Source organism: Pseudoliparis swirei, chromosome 24, assembly GCF_029220125.1.
Source record: "Pseudoliparis swirei isolate HS2019 ecotype Mariana Trench chromosome 24, NWPU_hadal_v1, whole genome shotgun sequence".
Classification (NCBI taxonomy): Eukaryota; Metazoa; Chordata; class Actinopteri; order Perciformes; family Liparidae; genus Pseudoliparis; species Pseudoliparis swirei.
Genome location: NC_079411.1, coordinates 24,929,519 through 24,951,212, shown reverse-complemented (window position 1 = coordinate 24,951,212; position 21,694 = coordinate 24,929,519). Strand labels below are relative to the sequence as shown.

General features: G+C 41.2%; 1 protein-coding gene across 3 annotated transcripts in view; it reads right to left on the bottom strand.

Moving 5' to 3' along the window:
• Positions 1-21,694, bottom strand: part of helz (helicase with zinc finger) — a 50,009-nt gene that overhangs the window by 10,695 nt on the left and 17,620 nt on the right. For 2 of the 3 annotated variants that reach the window (XM_056408547.1, XM_056408549.1), the window contains exons 12-25: positions 21,234-21,504; positions 19,015-19,141; positions 18,652-18,864; positions 17,427-17,557; positions 17,259-17,279; positions 16,029-16,208; positions 13,757-13,858; positions 11,931-12,109; positions 8,988-9,106; positions 7,087-7,232; positions 6,388-6,535; positions 4,642-4,825; positions 3,530-3,758; positions 2,552-2,885 (exon numbers count right to left, since the gene is read on the bottom strand). In XM_056408547.1, coding sequence (XP_056264522.1) covers positions 2,552-2,885; positions 3,530-3,758; positions 4,642-4,825; positions 6,388-6,535; positions 7,087-7,232; positions 8,988-9,106; positions 11,931-12,109; positions 13,757-13,858; positions 16,029-16,208; positions 17,259-17,279; positions 17,427-17,557; positions 18,652-18,864; positions 19,015-19,141; positions 21,234-21,504 — 2,384 coding nt within the window. The remainder of the gene's footprint in view (positions 1-2,551; positions 2,886-3,529; positions 3,759-4,641; positions 4,826-6,387; positions 6,536-7,086; positions 7,233-8,987; positions 9,107-11,930; positions 12,110-13,756; positions 13,859-16,028; positions 16,209-17,258; positions 17,280-17,426; positions 17,558-18,651; positions 18,865-19,014; positions 19,142-21,233; positions 21,505-21,694) is intronic. The other variant, XM_056408548.1, reaches the window with a different exon arrangement.

Sequence of the window (21,694 nt, the reverse complement as noted above, 5' to 3'; positions counted from 1 at the left end):
GTTAAAGCTCCTTTAACGAAGAGCCATAATTAAAGGATTTCATTTTTTTAAATCCCCGAAGAACAACCACCCTTTTGAATATGTCATTATCAGCCACATCTTGATAGAGCTCGTCATCCAAAACAGTTATGGACAAAATTATGCAAACAATTTACAGAAGCATACAATCGTACTATTACAAACATTCCCTCAAAATGGTTGGCGGTTCCATCCCCGCTCGAGTCGGTTGTGTCCTTCAGCAGGATACTTAACCCCGAGTGGTTCCCTGTAGCTGTGTCTACGGTGGATGAATGCAACATGACTGTAAGTCACTTTGGATAAAAGTCAGCTAAATGAAATATAATGTAATGTAATGAGATTTTCGAAACAAAAACTGAAAAAACTAATCCAACTAACTTACTACGCTCGATGCTGTAACGGAGTCCCGGTATGTTGAAAACTCTCTACAAACCCGGACAAACAAAGTTTGACGGTAGAGGCAATTTGTTGAGAAAAGGAGACCAATTCTGCACACTAGACAATTACAGATACAACTGCGTGCAAATACAGTAATTATAATATCAAATAACCGTAAAATCGGAACGACAGGCTGACAATGTTGAAACCACGTTGTAAGACAGAGCCCATGTACCAACTAAAAGATAAGGTCAGTAAACAAAGTCAAATCTGGTTTGTTGGTTCCACATCGAAAAAAAAGTTGACTTTATTATGGCAACCAACTATAAAACTGCTGCACCTCATGTAAATTATGTGCCTCCGCAATATGTAATGATTCAGCAGCAACAGTTTGGTTTTCAAGGACACGCTGTCATGTGTACTGCACTGGGAACTCAATGCAAGAGGTCGAAGAGATACAAGAACAGTTGTGGTGAAAAAGCACACACGAGAATACTGTACATGCCGAGACAGTCAATAAAGTCTGACTTAATAATACCAAGCATATCGTTTTCTCGTGACACCACTTCAAATCTCACGTCTTGATTCAAAATGACAGCATTGTTTTTAAAAAGTGACCGTTACACTTGCACATCGTCATCCCCGAATTAAAGTGACTAAAGCTGAAACTCCAGACGAGCTTTTTAATGCGAGACATATTTTCCCACAAGTCTTGCATACTTGCACCAACACACCATCTGTGTCTGAAAACAGCACTTCCCCCACATGAAGTCAACAAATAATCTGGATGCCACACAGTGACCATGCTGCATGCTTTCTATATTCTGATTAAATGAAAATGTCTTACAAGAAATTGTCCCTATAATCCTGATGCCTTACCTTTCACTCTGCCCTCGAGTACAAAGTCATGAATATGTATCGCATTGAGTCACACGGCTCAACTTTCTTTACACATTGATTAACCGTTTATTTTATCCTCACCTTCACATTGTAAACTCTACAGTAGTTTGGACAACTGAACCGGATTTTCTTGGATTGTACAATACTCACAATGCAAGTTATTAGTGTAACCCTATCATCAGCGGCAAAAGTGAAAAAGTTGCTCCGAAGCAGCTCCTTTTAACCCCATAACACAGGTAGACATAGAAACTACAGCAAGACACTTTAAAAGCCCAATGCATCTATTATGACATGACATTATACTGGAGCATTATGCCTCTGCATCTCAGTAGGCGCTTCAACGATGGACAGAGCTACCAAGAACGGCCTGACCTTTAAATTAGCAACATTCCGGATGTGCTGAAGGAAACACTGCATTGCATCCTGCAGTGTGACAGCACCATGCCTGTGTGTGGTTGTGCGCCCCATAGTATGACTGTGGGGAGAGGGTAGAAGTGTGTGTGTGCGTCTGCGTGTGTCTCTAAAGCCGGCGGATGCTGCGGAGCTGTGGCTCATTAGGCCCAGTGGGAGATGGCAGCAGGTTGACAGCTGTGTGGATTTCATTAACCTTTACCACAGGGAAGACAGACGAGCGAAGGCATTTCAATCCACGCTAAACAATCAAACACATCCATACGCCACAGCGGCGATGATCATTGTACATCCGTGTTGTTTTGCGTTTGTTTTTCTGTGGCCAAACTGAACGACCGGCGAGTAATTAGTGTGGTGGAAAAGAAACGTAGACATCTAATCAAAGTATTAAGCCCGTGAGGCGCTTTTATCATTTTCCATCTCTAAGAATTTACTCTGGATCCTTTGTTTACTATTTAACAAATAACAAAGTGGTTACCCAGCACATTACATTAACATTAAAAAAACTGCAACATTTGGGCTTGTCAAAACTACACTTTTTCCTTATTATTTATGTCTCCCTAACCTTGTTTTCCTGTCATCCTTTTCTTCTCTTTATATTCCTTCCCTTTTTGGGCAAACTCTAAATTGTTATTTTCAGTATTGACAGAAGAAAAACAGCAGCCGCATATCCAGTAACAAGTAATATTGTTTGACATAATCTACTTCGATACGTCTGTTTTTATTATATAATGTCTACAGCTTGGTGTCTGGATTGTGAAAGCCCGTATTGAAAAAGCACATATTAAAAGAGGTGGATGGAAACAATGATTCCTTCCACTGTGGCTCATCTAAAACATCTCACCTTAGGGGGCGACTGCTGCTGTTGCTGCTGTTGTTGTTGCTGCTGTTGTTGTTGTTGTTGTTGCTGTTGTTGTTGTTGCTGCTGCGAACCCTGCTTGTTGGAGGCGGGCTGTACATGCTGAGGATGTGGATGATGGTGGTGGAGGGCCTGCGATGAAGAGTGGTGCCCTAGCATCGGCCTGAGGGCACGGGGGATGAACTCTGGGGCCAATGGGTTGAGGACGTAGGTCTTCTTGAGCTCCAGGGCCTCCAGCTGAGACTTGATCTGCTCAAAGGTGATGCCATGGAGGCTTGAGTTTTGGTAGCAGATGGAGATAAAGTGCTCCCAGAACTTTCTGAAAAGGGGCAAAAAGAAGGAAACAACAGATTACGTGTTTTTTATATTCTCCTGTTTTTCTCCTTGTTTAGATGAATCAGTTTGTTGATTTTTTTTCTTTTTCTACTGCTGGCAGTGTAACAAATTACTACTTGGGAGCTGAATAAAAAAAATGAATCGTCAAAAATAAGTGGATAACACATTTGTAATGTAATGATTACAGGTACGGGAATTGGAGAAAATGTAGACGCACACCAAAGGGAAAGAAACACAAACATAGGAGGCAAAACAGCAGTAGGAGGAACGCAAGAATGAAAAGAATAAACAGTAAACAATATCGCAGCACAGTGTATACCAATGACGAACACAACCATGAGAACAAATGACTCACAGAAAATAGTTATGTGACAGTTTTGGAGGTGGCAAAACACAGTTGGGAGACCATAGGTGGGCAAGCGGGTCAGAGTGAATGAGTAAAATAAATTAAAATAGAGCTAGGAGATGGCAGTCAATGGAATTCCCCCCTCAGAGCTCCTTTATATGAAACTATAATCCGATAGATTAACCACAAGAATAGAGATTCGCCAGAACTATCACTTTACATATAGATCGGTTGTGTTAACAGTATGAAAGGCATGAGAGAAAAAAAGTGCCATTATTTACCTGCAACGTCCAACAGAGCACAGTGCAATGGGGTCTCCCACAACTGCAACCAGAGACTGGGCTCTGGTGATGGCCGTGTTGAGTAGCTTGTAGTTGGAGAGGAATCCATAGTCGAGGTCCTCCGTCGAGTCCTCAAAGAGCTGCTCTTTACGTTTGATGGCCGTCTGCTTGTGTTTGCAGGTGTGCCGCGTCCGCACCGTGCTGAGGAACAGCACCCGGAACTGTTTACCTGCAAACAAGTTTAATGTTATTATTTTACAGGCAAAGTCAAAACATCTTATTAGGAGACGCGAGGACCATCTATTTAAATCAATTACAAACACAGGGGATTTAGAAGCTAAATCAAGGTTCACCAATTTTGAAGCAGTGTATTCCCCGACTCAGAAATGAGCCATACAATTGCAATGAATGAAAATGATAAATGACGGGGAACATTAATTTCTCCATTAGCTTCTATGACATTTGATATCAGTGGAAACTAAAACCAAATTGCACGCCGTTTCCTGAAGCGGATTGTGTCGTACTGTCATTCGTGTTAAATTCAAGTTTACGCACTAACCGAAGTCGGGTTTTCTTGTGCGTGTAATCACACGTTTCATGTGTCATTCATGAGGAAGTTAATGACCTGTGGAAATCAGCTGGATGCAAGAGATGTGGGAACTGGATAAGACTGAAGCAGATGAGAGACGGGGGGAAGAAACCCTAACTCATATTATCCTTATGGATGACTTGAAGGGTAATCTGAATACTGATAACGGCAGTGGGATATATAAAGAGTTGCCTTAACGGCAATGTAGCTCTAATTGTAAGTATAATTATGGCAGAAAATATACAATATTAGCTCACACAGAAATATGTCAGACAAGCATCATGGAGAATAAGGGAGTATATCGGTGCTTTCTTCCAGTTTACAATTGCCCATTCGTTGAAGAGTGTCGATACGCCATCAAAGAATAGATAAAACCCTATAAATCCATGCATATGTGCACGTAGGACACCAACAAGGCCACTTAAATATCCACGACCTGGCACATTGACGTCGCACTAGTTTCAGTGTTTGAGCCCGTAACTACACACATGTCGATGCACGCTGGTCAATACTTCTTCTTCACCTTGGACATTGAGCACTCTCTCCACGCTGATCTCATGCATTCTCTTCTTTCGGAGCTCGGCACGAATGCGGAAGACCTGGTCAGCGTACGGCGACACCACTCCAATGCTGGTGTCGTCCAGCTTACCCCAGGACACTGGCCACTTTTTGCGCAACTCTTCCACCCTCTCCACAATCTCAAAGACCTGCGGAGATGGAGGAACATGAACAAAGGAGGGGCGACACGGCTCAATGCCATGCCTTCTTCACACCCTGATCGCTAAACACAAAAAAACTGTAGGAAGTCATATTTTCCACACCAAGGTAAAAAGACAATCGTGGAGGACAACATATTCTGAGAGAAAAAAGGCTTCAAGTTGTCTGGAAAAACAAGGTATTCCAGACCATAGAGGTGATTATGTGTGTATTTCCAATTTTACAGTTAGTGCTTTGAATCCCTCTTGTTCTTTTGTCATATCAGCAGTTTTTTAAATTCCTGTCAAAATAATTGGCATACTCCAAGGCTTTGAATTGTCATGGAAATATTGTCTTCCACTTAAAGCCAAGCCCATCAGAGATTCTTGCACAGGACCATCAAATGGACATGCGTATCGCATTTCGATTGAGCAAAATTATGATAATGCCGTCAATTGTTTGACGTGTGCTGTATCAGAGACCGAAGGGAATTCATTTGGCATTGCTGACGGTTGGAAAGCAAACTGAAGAGGCAGCCGTGGTTTAATTGGCTGGAACTCGTCAGTAAAGGGCCAGACACAGCCAATAACCACAATCAAGTCTGCAGAGGATCCAATCAAAGGCTAGCACCGTCAGTGAGTCATGCGTCATGGGTGTCAAATGTAGCTCCGGATTCAGTTTATGGGTTTCATCTTCAATTATGATTAAAAGACAGAGTGATGAGGTGAAATAAACGGTGCTGATCATTCTGCTTTTGACTTCACGCTACCAAACTCAATTTAATAATCTAAATTAAATTACATGTCATCATAATCAAATTCCTGAATCATTCTAACAAAATGGAGTCTATAGCTGGAATATTGATAATTTGAACACATTCAATAATCAAACCATCCATTATGCACTTACACAAGCACAGAGACAAAGGCAATGTAGACTGACTACAATGCAGCCTAGATAATACGACGTGTGCTCAGGTGGATAAATCTGAAATCAATCTGACATCAACTTCGCAGAGTGTGAGGAAAAAGGAGGTTCAACTAGCGTACACGGCAATCCCGCCGAATTAATGACATAATTACCAGCCAAGTGTTAGTTTTTATATTTTATATTCAGAATTTGAGCCTTTTCATACAGAATACAAATACTTCATCAATCACACTGATTAACTTCATGTGTCACGTTTTTAAGCTTTGATAGCTTTTCTATACTCAGAGAAAGGGAGCAGAGATATTTGTTTCATAATAATTTACTTCTAAACTTTAGAAATGCAGTGGAAATAAGATTCATAAATACATTAGTTCTGTGGAACAGGACGGGAAAATGCTGCATTAAAGCAAAAGGTACGACACTAATTTAAGATATTGTTGTTATCTAGCAATTGTAGCTTTTTTCTTCCTTTCAATAATTCATTTTCTATTCATTATTTAATTAATTAAAAAAACTATCATTTGCAATTCACCAAGAGGAGTAAATATTAACACAAACACAGATCTCGTAATGGCTCTAATAACGTTCAACCAAAAATAATTTGTATGCAAACCGCATCAGACCACAACTGTAACTCGCATACCTCTGCATTGTTGTAGTAGGCGGTGCTGTTCTTCTCCTGGACATCTTCTCCTCTGGCGGTGAAGAAGGTCAGAGGGTAGAAGTCCTTGTGGGAGGGCTGCTTCCCACTTGCCATCAACTTCCCATCGTAAAACAATTCTGACGTGTAGCTGTCGGAGGAGGAGAGGAAGAAGGAACGCAAAAAGAGGGGAATATTTTCATGGAGTATGTTAGTATTGAATGACAACACAAACATGTTAAATGTAAAAACAATTAAAGATACATTGTGTATGTTACCAGCAAGCATAATGTCGTAAAATAAAATGTATTTAAAACCTGAAAAGTTGCGTTACTGAGGATGTACGTTTTAGCGCATGTGTGCCCTCAAACCCAGCAACACACGACATTGACTACATTGATACAGGAAGTTCAACCCATTTAAACTGAAAAGGTCAAATAACTCGTAAAATAACTATGTACTGCCGAGCCCACAAGTATTACGATGGTGGAGAATCATTTTGCAGCTTGTAAACCATTATTTTGTCATGGCTATTGTCAGTCTGAACATTTTTAATTAATGACGCTTTCCTATCTGGACAAACCATGCCTGTCACTTATTCACCCACGTTTCCCCCTTTCCTCCTGACCCATTCCCCACTCCCCCTCTTCTCGAGTATTTCCGCCTTTCCTCTCACAGTTTCGACACTCGGCTCACACCTACCTGATGATAGCTTCGTGAGAGCGGTAGTTCTCGCAGAGGAGGATGCGACACGGGTATTCAGCGGGGTAGTGCTCATACAGCCGGTCCAGCAGCGACACATGCAGGTTACGCTCACGGGCAAATTCGCTGTACACAAACGGACTGAGCTGAAAGACACAAAATGGAGAGAGAGAGCATGAGAAAGGTAGTTTACCATTCTCTCACATCATTTCTTGTCCTTTCTATTCAGCTTTGGGTTTCTGTTTAGTCCACTAAATAGATTCCCAGTCTAACCGATGTGTCAAACCATGTAGGCACAGCGTAGTTTCATCATGACAACGTTTTTTGGTTTTTTTTACCTCTGGATGACGCCAAGCTAAATCACATGAAATCACATTTAGTACAATTACTTTTCAATCACAGTTTCGAACAAGAATGCACAGTTCGGCTCCCCTGGACGTCTTTGTTCCTATTTAGATGTTGTTAATTACCTTCGCATTCGAGAATGCAGAAGGTTATGTTTTGATCGCTGTGTATTTATTTATTTGTATGTGTGTTATTCGCATAACTCAAAAAGTATTAAACCGAAGCGCATGAAATTTGGTGGGATACTTGGTTATTATCCGGGGACCATTTGATTAGATTGTGGGATCGATCTGGTCAAAGTCATGAAAAGGTACCAAAAAAGCTGCGGCGAAGGTATGCGCTCTACCGAGTGCCCGTTCTAGTTTAAAAATGTATTAACTACATTGAGGGCTCTTCTTGTTTTGAGGAACTAAGCGAGTAGTTTCTCCCGTTGTAACATCTGGTGTGTATGCCACTAAACAAACCGTGAGTCGCAGTAATTACAGTGGAATTTACTCAGTGATTTCAGAGCAGTTTGAGAACGTGACAAATTGAAATTAGTTTGGAGCGTATATGCAGCAGCCTGTCTTGGTTACAGGCCTGCTCCAATCTGGCACTGCTTTCCAGCCAAGGCAGAAGGGCTTTCGATTGTTCGATAGCAAACCACACGTTGCGTTTTATACCTACGCTCTTGTTATAACAATAAATCAAAAAAGTGAATAAATCAAGCATAAATTAGTTAGTCAAACAATACTTAAAACAGTCTTCATATCTTAATTGTCTAGTGAGCTAGATTTGCCGACATCATCCTGATGCGCTTCTATTTTAATGAGGCGACGCATTTACAAACAAGACTATAATTTAACTTTCATTTGGATCTTAATTTAAGCCTGAACGTTTTCTAGCTTTACTAAGGCCCCACACCGTCAATAAGAGAGAAAGCAATCATAGATGCCTTAGCCGTCACTGACTATTCAGTCTGCTCTTCCACTGCTGAATAATGGAGGTGAACTCTCCACGTGAGAGCAGCAGACAGGAGAGAGTGAAGAGACGGAGAGATACAAAAAGAGCTTCCTCAAAGTCTTACGACGCCATTATAATGGGCAGAGAGGTGGAAGGAGATGGGCGTGAGACAAAGTAATTGAGAAAGAGACAGATGGATACACAGGAGGAAGTTGTCTTCAGCGCGTTCTAGTAACTACAGCAGCCACGACTCTCGCCTCGTCTCTATCCTCTGCCACGGTCTACAACCAGGAGAGGAGGAAATAAGGATTTCATTCGTTGCATTGGCTCACAAAGCTTGATTGGAATAGGCAAGCGTGGAGTTTAATCCAGAGCAAAATACCAATGGAGTTATTACCTCTCCTTGACGTCTCAGCTACTATCTGCACCTGTATTACACCCCTCCTTCCAAATGTTCTTTTATTTTACTTTAGAATACAAAGAAAGGTCTTCAATTGTCTGAGAGAATGAACCCAAAAACCTTTTGATGTGCATCTACATATATATTATAATTAGTGAATAAGCAAAGAAATGCCGCGTATGTCTTTTTCACTGCAGGAACTTGTTATCGATACCTGCATATGGTCTCCGGCCAACACGATGCGGGTGCTACTGCTTGCTAGAGCAAAAGGCATGATGGTTTCGCACTCCATGGCCTGGGCCGCTTCATCCAAAAGGATATGAGAGAACAACCCTGCGAAACAGATAACACCAACATCACTTGGAGTTGTGTTTCCCCAAAAATGCACACCTGAGAATCATGTCAGGAAAAAAAGAAGACAGGTAAAAACAGTCCTTAAGATAGAAGCTTATGAAAATGGATAATGGGCTCGGTGTGTGTGTGAGAACAGAGGTGGAAGGATGAGATCACACACACACACACACACACACACACACACACACACACACACACACAGTGTGTCGAAACATGTATCGAACATATTATAGTTAGAATTTAGAAAGATATCTATATTAAAAAATAGGTCTCAAAATGAATCGACATCGTCAGGGAAGATTACCAATATTGGCACATTAACTAACAATCGTTTTGTTCAGCAGGAGCATTAAAGTCTCGTTGCCGTGTCATTCTCTTAGTCACTTCTTCTGCTTTCTTTTAACCAGCCTGCAACCCGAAGGCGGTGCTGTGTGGACGTTTGAAACAGTCGCTCGACCCTGATGTAAAAAGCTCATATGGGGATGAAACGGCATGACAAATGAGTGCTGGAGCAGGGAGAGCGCAAACAGCCTCTGAAGCCCGAGCAGAATTTCTACAGGAAAGTATATGCAGTTATGAAAAGTGACGGTAGAAAATAACAAGATAAACTGAGCGACCGTCAAAAAGTTAAAAAAAACAACGGAAACAGAGGATGGTAAGAAACACGGTGGACCTAATTGATTTGGGGCAACAGTTCCTCCTTTGTGTCAGCCTTTGAACAAATGCCTGCAAAGCATATGGATTCATCTTCTCTCTGCTAGCTTTGTTCCCCCTGGGGTGCTGATAACAAATATTTTTCTTTTACAATAGCCCATACTTTTGCATACACATTTGCAGAATATGTATTTATTTAAGCTCATGAAGGAAGAAATGTCCCTTCACAGCTGTAAAGAAAGGTGCACTCAAAGAAGATATGCACAGGTGGAACTCAAACCAGACGAGACATATGGAATAGAGCATTGCTAGTATTCCCTCCTTTTCCATTGTGTATCCCTAATAGTATGAATGGCTTGATAGATGGTAAGGACATAATGCTCGATGTCACAGAGGTCACACTGATTCCAGATGATAAAAAGCAGAGGTGAAAACAGATCAGAGGCCCAGTGTTGCACAAGTGATTTTGGGGACAGATGACAGTTTAATAATAAATGGCGGATGCTTCACCTCACACCCCCAGTCTCTCACATTCTCTCTTTCTACCCTTTTCACACATTTAAAAGTGACTTGCAAGATCTGAGATGTGTGAAAAAGACAACTCGAGTAAAGATCGGGATTAAAAGTCGCGTGAAACGGTGTTCAAGATGCAACTACTGCTCAAAGGTGGGTTGGGAAACCATTTTGTGAACATTTTACATTGTTCTTGGACATGTTCTGGTTCTTGCCACACGATGAACTTCCATTTGGATAACAGCATTCCCCTATTGACCACAATATGAGCTATAATCATGAACCGTTATCACCAGGCTGCAAGCTCCAGCAGCATCCAGACAAATCAATATTCACTTGCACACATGCTACCAAGTGAAAACACAGCATCACCGTCAGTGCACACTCCTCTCCATCACTTCTAAATGAGCTAATTTATCCTTTTTCCTTCTAAGAGTGGTTTGTTTGACAACTTGTACTTGCTTGTTCTTCAGAGATCATTAAATGCGACAATAATTGTATTGATATTTCATGTGTGCCCTGTGACTGACAGATTACAGGGATCCAGTTGATCCTGACCAGCAGCTGGCAGTTTGGGAAACGACACAAAGCTACACTGCGTGTCTTCCCGACAATATCAAGTTGGCCTCTTCCCTGCTTCAGTCAGTGAAGAACATCAAGACTGTGCCGAGGAACATTTACATCTATGTCAGTTTAAAGTAAATGTGTAAACATCTTGGACTAAGTGTGAGGCTGTATGTCATTTTCTATAACTTGTGATTAACCAATGTTACAAATGTGTGCAAAGACATTTACTGTGAATTATTTGAGTTGACTCAGCGAGCAAACGGCCTCAGATCAAGAATTAAAGTTCATTTTTATTCAGGGGCTGAAGACGTCTCTGTCCGCATCTATAAGCAGTCAAGTGTGTATTGAAATCTAGAAGTGTGCACACACACACACAACCGGGCATGGCATGTGTGGGTCTCGGTCCTGCAGATGGAATTGGTCGTACAGAACATGAACATTTCCACATGCCAGATCCCATATCTAGGACATAAAGTGAGGAACGTCAGCAAATCGGATTTTGAAGAGATGTTTTGGGGCAACTGTGTGTTTGTGGTGGGAGATTTGTTCTTGCTACTTAGTAGACTCGCTGGCTCCCAATTCCCATGTCCCTGAACATTTTCATCACCGTCGAACATAAGGCGAGCCAGGGAGATGAAACGTGGGGGGGGGGGGGGTTAATGATGTACAATACATTAGAAACAGGCAGGTGGTGTTCCAAGCAACAGACCGAGCCCCCTCTGCCGACACATTAGTCAGTTATTAGTCTGGAATAACACAATAGTTGTGTTCCATGTCTTTGGACACAACTAAATGAGTTACTTCCAAGCGGTGGGCTCCTGCCAAAACTGGATATTAGAGCCACTGCAGTGCATCATTGACCAATATGAAATCGTTCACCTTTTTTATGTGCCGACTATCATCGCGTTATATGAAGTGATTGTAATATAGTGATGTTAACCTGTTAGCCTGTGTTCATTCATCACATTTTGAATGGTGTTTGGCAGTTATCCCCAAATCCTCTGGAAATTACGGTCATTTAGACTACTGTTACACTAAAGAGGACGACATATCTTCTCATATGACTCACCGGGCTCCAGGTCAAGCTGGCAGAGGTATTGGGAGGTGCTGAGGGTGACCACCACCACACGGTGCCTAAGGATGTCATCTTTTGAGGGCATCCGGAAATTGACGTGTGTGTTGGAGATGAGACAGTACTGCTGGACCACTGGGTGAACCGTCTTCACCCAGCGGTTCCTGAAGTACACCCTGGAGAGAGACACAGGAGAATCGTCAGGAGAGAGAGACACAAACACAAAAGAGGAATAATTCATCGGTCTAATGTTCGGCCACATTCGGATCTTATTTGGGTTTATAAACCTACATTGTGAATTAAATGAACGTCAATCCATATTGTGTGAAAGAGTCTCGCTTTTTACCAGTTCCCTTACCCTGCTTTATCTACTTTTAGTTCTTACAATTAAAAGATTTTGGTGAGGGGATGCAACCCGACGAATTAAGTCTGCAGATTAACTCCCATAACAACAAAGTTGTTTCAGGGCCAGTGACAATTAATTTGTTTTACCAAATCTGGCATGTTTTATGCCTCTGTTTCACTTCACACAAGGCAAACTTATTTTTGATATTATTTTGCAGGGAATAACCACACATCAGGAGTCTGTGAGTATAATAAAACGCTTATTGTGTTTATAATATTAATGTATTATCTCGTTAATCTAGTTGATGTATAGATGAGTGAGTGTTATCTTGCGAGAATGGCTTCAGCTGAAAGAAAAGCAACAGCCAATTTAACTGAACTGGAGTTTATGTGAAGTACAGGCAATTTAAAAAGGCAGGCTAGTATTTTCTTTTTCAAAATATGGTATTAACTATGTTTTCTATACCAGTTCAGTCTGTAAAAAGCCACCATTACACAAAATTGACACACGTCAAGGCTTTGCGGTCTTAACTCCTTTTACAGTACAACGTGGCTCATTGTTGGTCTCTGATCACACAACTGCAGCTAGCAGACGAACGAGAGGACAGAAAGGGGCTCTCAAAATCTGAATGAACTGTAGCCTGCAAATAGGACATATAAATGCAAACTGATTGTATTAAAATATTCCTTTATAAGCACTGTTTTCTGAAAGACACCATGACATGTTTAAACTGCTGTGCACATACACAAGGCACATAAAGGAGGCGTCTGCTCTTAGCTGCCACGTCTTCTTCAAGCCAGTGTGCTTCCATATGTTAGGTTGTAGTGGATTTTATGTACACTTTCACATGTAAATAAGGAAGTCTTATGTTTTAAATAATGCATATAGAAAGATAATTTACATAGTGGATATTAGGGAGGAATATTCCAATTAATGTATTAAGAAGCATAGACAAGTATGATCACTGTATTATATTTGTAACTGTAATGTGCATTTTATGAGGTTTATTGTTACCACAACTGTAGGATGTGGATAGTATGAATGAGATTGGTTTTATTGTGGTAGAGGTGCGTTTCCCTTGAGATCCTAGCTGGTTTCCTGTTTAGGCTCTTATTCTGAAGTCTAAAACCGGGGGTAGGGCTCTAAACCGGAAGCGGAAAGCAGCCGTTACCTCTCTTGGCGCGAAGCTCAGTCTCTTTTGAAATGCTGAGCAGGAGAGAGCACGCCATCGGGGTGGTGAGTGAGAACAACACACAAACTGGGAGCTTTAAGCTCACTGAATGGAGACTGTAAGTACTAATCTTATTTGCGAGACATTAGATTGGCTGTCTGATTATTGGAGGTCGACAGAAACTTTAAAGCAACCAGAAATGACTGTCAAATAAATACTCTTCAATGCATCCCTGGTGTTGAGACTTCTTCCACAAAACACATCGCTCCATCCAGACTCTTTTGAACACTTTACTCTTTTACATACCTGAGAGGTCTGGCATGCGCGTTGCCTGCTTCCACATAAGGATGAAGGTAGTCCTTAATGTAAAGGTCCGCTGCACTGTTTGAGTGTGTGCAGATCAGGACCCTGTAGAGACAAAACACAAACAATGTCAGGGGCGAAGCGCGATACACCGCGTCTGCAAAACACTCAATGGAGGAAATGGCTCATAAAGGCAAAACTATAAGCGTACTTAGATACCACGTTAACATTTTTGTCATTATTTCAGGTGAAATAAGCCAACAGCGTGAACAGTAATGGAAAAAGCCGGTTCGTTTTTTGCAAAACTGTCTTTTACATGTTCCCATTTAAACAGTGAAACTTCACAGCAGTCGACAGATACATGCAGAGAAAGCTTGGCGCATGTACAATAACACACAAGAGGAACACCCGACGACGATCCATACAATGTCTTCGTCATTTTACCAGTATGAAAAGCAGTTAGCACAGGTCCAGAGGGGTCACTTGCCCCCGTCTCGACTTTTAAAATATCTATAATTCATCCGAAAGATAGAATCCTCATGGTGTGAACAATGAATATTACATTGCGACACACTGTTTCTCCTTTTACATTACATCCATACAACCATGTCTCCCTCACTCAATCAGAAAATGTGAACGTCTGTTCAGGGGACACTGTTCAAGGTATTGCATTCATTTTTAATTACGACAAGCGAACCGAGCGTGTTCTCTTGCTTCGCTTCAAATACAAGACATTGCAGAATGTTACTGTGGACACAGCGAGGGAGCCAACTCATGATTACAATTATAACTAGAATGGGCACTCGGTAGAGCGCATACCTTCTCATATCACAAGATTGGGCATTGAATTATGAACATTTTGGCATTAGTTGCATGCCAATTGGATACAAATTGACCGCGCTATGGTAAAAAGAAGATGTTGACCTTTTCATGACCTTGACCTTGACCTTTGACCCAATCAATCCCAAAATCTAATCAAATGGTCCCCGGATAATAATCAATCATCCCACCAAATTTCATGCGATTCGGTTTAATACTCTTTGAGTTATGAGAGTAACACGCATACAAATAAATAAATAAATACACGGCGATCAAAACATTAACTTGCAGTGTTTTATGGTTACACACCACTGTGTGGCCAATTGAAGTGATATAACGTGATAGATCGGATTATGTGTGCAAGAAAATGAAATCCCGCCCAGGAAAGATGATCAAACTAACCATGTGCACCGACCACAAATGACACAAATTCATCCAAATGACCAGCACGCTTTATTTATCCTCGAGTGATGCACACTTCTACGTGAAAAACACCAATACAGTACAAATGCACAATGCACAGCTAGACACGTCAGTCAGTGGTTTTGTGCACATATAATGTCAAACCTGAAGCGGCCACTGCCTTCGAGTTAGAAACTGAGGCCACTGCGCGGCCAAGCTCCCCCTGATCACACCCCCGGACTGACCTCCCGTGTGTCACCTGAAGTCTTAATGACCGATGACAATGTTGTGTATACACAAACACACACCAGCTTGCATCTACATTCCCCTTTCCATCCGTAAAAACAGCCCATTGTTTCAAAGCGCCCGATAGAAGTCTACAAGTTCAAAGAGGAAGGCTTGTGACATCCAGGTTGTGGATTTATTCTCCCGATGGCAGAAGACTATTATTTGGAGCCACTCTCGGTAATAAACTGATAAACTGGCAATTGAGAGCAGATTGAGGAGTTCACAAGTAATGTTTTTTCAATCACCGTGAAGCATAAAATGACCACCATATGTGTGGGATTTGACAGGTTTGTTGGTCAATACCAAAGACTGAAAATTGACTTGGCATCTACGGAGTTTCCCAGCACTTAAACTGACACCCGTTAACATGCCAAGACACGCCAAACGTCCTTCCATCTCGTCAAACACCTTTCAAGTGCTGAAAGAGAAGAGGACACTGCTCCCAGCTTGCAGGGCAAACACGTCATTTTCAAAAGCAAATCACAAAGCGGTGTGATTAGAAAGGGCTTTGCTTTGAGACACCCTGGTCGTAAGAAAAGCCCAACCGGTGTCACAAAAGTGGAAGGCCGGTATACAATATCACATGTTGATAAAAAATGAAGCAGATAAATATATATTATAGAAGAAATTAGAGCAAATAGGGGTTTAATTAAGGAAGGTAAATCATTGTAAAGGAGGTGCAAATATCCAACTAGTGGCCAACGGAGGTAAAAAATAATTATGTAATAAATGCTGAAGAAACATAAAAGTAAAAACATAAACAAACCTGCTGCTGTCCTGGCGCAGGATGTGCTTGACCGCCTGCGCCAGCGTGAAGGTCTTGCCCGTGCCATAGGGTCCAATGATGAGGATTGGGGGCAGGGGAATAGTGACCGGTGTGGTGATGGCCAGGATGGCCTCTTTCTGCTTGGCATTCAGACGGGGATCCAGCTGCTCGTCCCACTGCCTGAGGGCGGAGGAAGGACAGGGAAATGATTAGAGAAATCAACTTCTAATGAACGCACTAGTTAATATACTTCATAGTTGTGTTTTCAAGCATTTAGATAAAATATTGCCTTATGAACAAGTAATAGCTTTGAACAATTAATCTCAGTGGGACAAAGATGAGAAAATCTTCTATGACATAATGACAAGAAATGTATGCAATCTTTCCCTCAATTGTTTAGAAACATTTTCTGCATGGGTTCATGTGTGAATGGGAGCAGGGATCAATATTCAGAGATATCTGTACAAGACCTCCCCCATGTTGGGGGAAATGCCGGTACGGCTGTGTTGTGAATGAGAGAAGACTTGCAGGAACAAGTAACGGGTTACGTCTGTCTGCCAAAAGACGCTTCTCAGACTTCCCCAATGACACGTTTGACTGAATCTCATTGAAGCTCTTGGAATTAATATCACAAGAATATTTGCACTGCACAAAAACAGCTCCTCGCCAGTCATTTATGCGTTTGCATGGGGCGACTGTGGCTCAGATGGTAAAACGGGTCGTCCCTCAATCAGAAGATCGGCGGTCCGAGCTCCGGCTCCTCTAGTGCATGTCTGTGTGTTCTTGGGGAAGACACTTAACCCTGAATGGCTCCTCAGATTGTCATCTGTGTGCGGATGGTTAGAAAGTCCTGATGGGGAGCCCTCTTTGGTGCCGTTATGACTTAAAACAACCCCAATAAAGACACTGTAAAAACAGTGTCGCTAAACTTCAGCTGAATGCACTCCGTGGCCCATATTTCATGAAACACCTTCACATCCAAATTCCAATTGGAATTCAAACAAAAGTCTAAATCAGTCATATTCTGTATACTAGATAAGCAGCAGCCTTAAAAATCACAGGGGATTATTTTTGGCTGTGGTCAATAAAGATCATAATAACCATTTAGGATTAGCAGTATTTCCTGAGCATAAATGTGTGTTGCATGTTCCCTCACGTCCCTCAGGTTTAAAATATTATAATGAGAAATAATCAATTCATTTTCATTGATTTAATTGATTAGTATTTTACTTGTTTTCCATCCTTCCAGGGCTGTAAAGTATCCACAGTTCCCATTGATTCAATTGAGTGAGACATAGGAGAGGAAAAAACCATAATCAGAATAAAATATGATGGCCGCCTTCAACGTAAATCGAACTTCTGAACGAGCCCATGACAGCGACATGGTGGAATGCACACCTGTTGGGGCTCCAGGGGATGGTGGGGATCATTGCGATGTCAGGGAAAAGGATGCCATTCTCTTTGGTGCGATCCAGAGCATAATGCATCTCACAGAGTGGCAGTCTGTTCAGCTGGAACTGGAGCTCCACCTGAGGCAGAAACAACACAGAGCGCTGACTCAGCAGTGAACGCAGTCCTGGTTTATCAATAGATTAAACATACGCCTACAGGCCAAGGATACTATGTTAGAAGCAGTACAATGAAATTCAATCAAATAGAACAGCACCGACACAGAAGCTTGTTTTTAGGGTTACACAGTTTCACTTAAGCTCATGATTCTCATTCTTCCATTAAACACAATAAATGCAATACATGGAATATGTTCATTATATCTGCAGCTTTAAAATGGGAATAAGTTATAGATGTCTCTAGAACATGAACGAAGTCCAGCCAGACACAGCTAAATTAATTTAGAGTTTGGAAAAAGTTCAAGACATACATAAATGGCATGTGTGTCTATCTGTCAATATTACATAAATCAAAGAACATCTACACATCTTGTACCATATTTTCTATTTTTACCTCGATGTCTTGATGTACATTTCTATTCAATCCCTTTGCTTCTACCAGTTTTATCATGTAATCACGACAATTGTGTTTCTACTGCTGGAGGACCTTGTTATCATGCAAACTGAAACACGGTCCACACAGGTATCCTGTAAAGTATGCAATGCCTTTGGGATAGGAGTGTGAAAATTAGATTGAGAAAGAGAAAAAACAAACGAAATGCATAAAGCGGAAAGACAGGAGGGAGGAAAGACAAAGCAAGAAAGTGAAATAAACAACGAATAAAAGAGCAGGAACGTTTGAGATATGAGCGACAGAGGAGAGTGTGAAACATCAAGGCTGTGTGAAATATTCTAAGAACCCACAGAGGAGATAGGGAAATTAAATTGTATTGTGTAGGGGTTGTTATGATAAATGTTAACACACCGCCTTGCTTCATCTGCTGACGTTCAGGGAGGAGAGATACATATCGAGCCGGGGTCGCTGAAGGTAGAGTTATGCAATAAAGGATATTTCTCAGAACAAAAGCAGCACTATAACACAGGTTTTCCCGGAAAGTGCTGCCTTTTCCACTACTGTCAATTAACCGTTGTTATTTAATCGCTGGTGATGACACCACTACAGGGACTCTGCATGCCTCCGATCGGACGTATCTAGGTGTGCCTCTCAGTCATACCTGTAATTCTCTGTCAGGCAGTAGCCCAAGCTCATCACAGCAGTTCTTGCAGATCCGTAGGAAGATGTAATCCTTGGTCTTCTCCTCAATCACAGCCTCGTAAACACGCTCTTTGACCCCGGGAGGCGGATGGCTGCTGACCCCCTCACGGCCAATTGGCAGCAGCAGGACTGAATTCACCTTGGTCATCACTAGCCGTCCAGCCAATGTGTCCTAAAGGGTACACACAAATTATTAAAGAAATACTGTTCAGAAGATGTGGCTAGCCGACACCTCTGGGCTGCAGGCACCACCAATAAGTGGTTACACTACTGAATAGCGAAAAGGCAGGCATCATGTTTATTGCAAGTTTACTGCAGTTACCTCAGAAAGTGTTTCAGTGAGTTTGAAGCGTGCAAAGAGCTGTCCATTCTGGGCATACTTGGCTCCAACAGAGATGCCTGTCAGCATGAAACTGGTGACGAGCTGGAGATTCACTTTGATGTTAAACCTGGGGAGGGGGAGAGCACATGGACAATCGGTTATGCGGTTTCAGACCTCTAGCTTATAAAGTCATGATTATGTGTTATGGTATGTTACTGACAAATATCACAATATGTTTTCCTGTGACTTGCTTATCCTTCCTTTACATTTCAACCCTGAAACCGGTATTAATTGTATCTTAAGAGAAGCTGGTCTGCACTCATTTCGCTACCCACTGGAAAAGTATGACAACCGGTTTACAGTCCTTAGTTCTACCACATTTCCTTGCATCATCAAAGCATGCCTCAGACATTTGAGCATTTTGAGATTTGTTTGACTACTGTGGTCCCGTAACAACCTGCATACCATTCACTGATATCGGAAGCACGCAAAAAAAATGCTATACACTGGTATGATGAGCATAGAGTGGTGAAAAGACTGGAAACGGAGGCAAAACCTGAGCAAGCATTTTTTTTTTTTTTTCAACGGTCAAATATAGATCATAGCCGTAAAAAAAATTCCAAAAATAATTTAACCTAATTAAAACTTTGCCAGTAGGGAACCTAAAAAACAGTCAAATTATTTGTAAATGCCAGTGCTTTGAAGGAGAACAACAATTGGCACAAAGCATAAATATGCACATATTGAGGGAAAATGTATACACTTTTGTGTTCTTTCAGTTCCAGGTTGTATTAGATTGCCTCTGTGGTCTCGGCTGGATTTGGAGTGATGAAATAGGAAGCAACATTGGTGAATAACTCGGATGGATGATTGACATATGCAGACAAGAGCACACATTATGGATGCATTTGAAAACCAGTGGAGTAACACAACCAACAGGTCTCTTGAGGTTTCTTCTTCTGGTTTGGCATCAGAGCGAGAAACATTTAGACAAATAGATAGCGAGACACTCCGGGTTCTCCATGAATCAGTCCTTGGTGGTTTTAGATAAACAGGTGATATCTCTTGACCTACTGATACAAGACTCTGAACAAGGAAGAAATAAAACTGATAATAAGAATAATATTAATGTGAGATTATTCAGAGAGATGTTCTAATTGAGATGTTTTAAGTTTGAGAATCCAAACTAAACCCAGAAAGCTCCTGTTGAAACTCAACCAGCCATGAGAAGCTTACAACCTGCGAGCACATGGGGAGTTTAAAAAAAGGCAGAGAGATTATTCATATGCATTTTGGGAATACAGCAGATTTCTCTCTCTTTTTCTCTCCCTCTCGTGAAAGTCAAGTCTGACACCTTGTGGTGGGTTGATATCTTACAACACAAAGTATTTACACCACTCAAGCACAGAGAAGGGCTATAATGGTAAATTATTATTATCATTCTCAGTAGTCAGTTTAAAAATGATCCAGAAATGAATAAACTATATTAAAATATTGTATATTTATTAAATGGTAAACTGCCAACGGTTTAGAAGTTGCTGTGTCAAGTAAGGCAAAGCCAACAAACTGTATTCTTGAGTAATCTTTGTAGCCACATTTCTGACCAGACAAGAGGACCATTGTGTGGACTTGTGGTTACTTGGCTGATCACGATGCTTTTTAGGATGCACAATAGCATTTACATTTTAAAGCTCCAGGGAAGCAAGTAAGTAGATCTTGTGTTGAGATTATTTCTTTCACATTTTAGTTCTTTTCCAAGCTACTGAAGGTTGTTTTTTCATGCCATTAATTCAGAATGGTAATTCCTATTACTATTATAATAATATTATTTAATTACTTTGTTTTTTTATTGTTATTATTTATTTTTTGTTAAGGATATACGTGTTTATTTAATTTTAGTTTGCCATTGAATTGAAACTTACAAATGTCGTGGCTAGAATTATTTAAATCCTATACCAGTTACACCAATATTCCCCTTGTTCAAATGCTTTCTCAATTTCCAAATCAATAATGTTTTGCTGTATATTATTCATGACATAGATCCTGCACATTGACATATTACAGATACTCTACTTTAATTTAAGTTACATTTTAGGTTCAAATGTTGCAGTTATATTGATGGTTCGTTATTGAAACGTTTTGAATCTCTCCGATGTCAACTCGCGTGATGCCGGCTGTATTATGTACGGATAAGGGAAAATGAAAACTTGTTTACTCACTTGCTAACTTCCTTATATTGTGCAATCTCTTCAATGTAGAGCAGGTCATGCAGCCGCGCCATGTAGTTCTCTTTGGTCAGAGTCTTGTCCAGTACCGACTGAGTAAAGAGCTGATCCGCCGACAGAGGGATCTGATAGCGAGAAAGGAGGCTGCGCTCCAGGTCGGCCATCGTTTCATTGGGACAGAATTCTACGATGGTCTTACAAGAAGAGTCCCAGCGCTTTGAAGTGATCAAGAGCTGCTGTCTTGCTGCCATCAGGTGTTCCAAGTCTGAGAAGAAAAAGGATAGACACATTTTCATTATCCTCAAAAGGAAACTTTGCTTACACAATTTAGTGTGCGTTCAGCAAACTACACATTTCCATTTTAAAAAAAGGACAAGAGTTGACAGCAGTTACCACTGGACATGCATATTTAAACAATAGTTTAAAACAAGATCAAGATAACCTTCTTGCTTTTA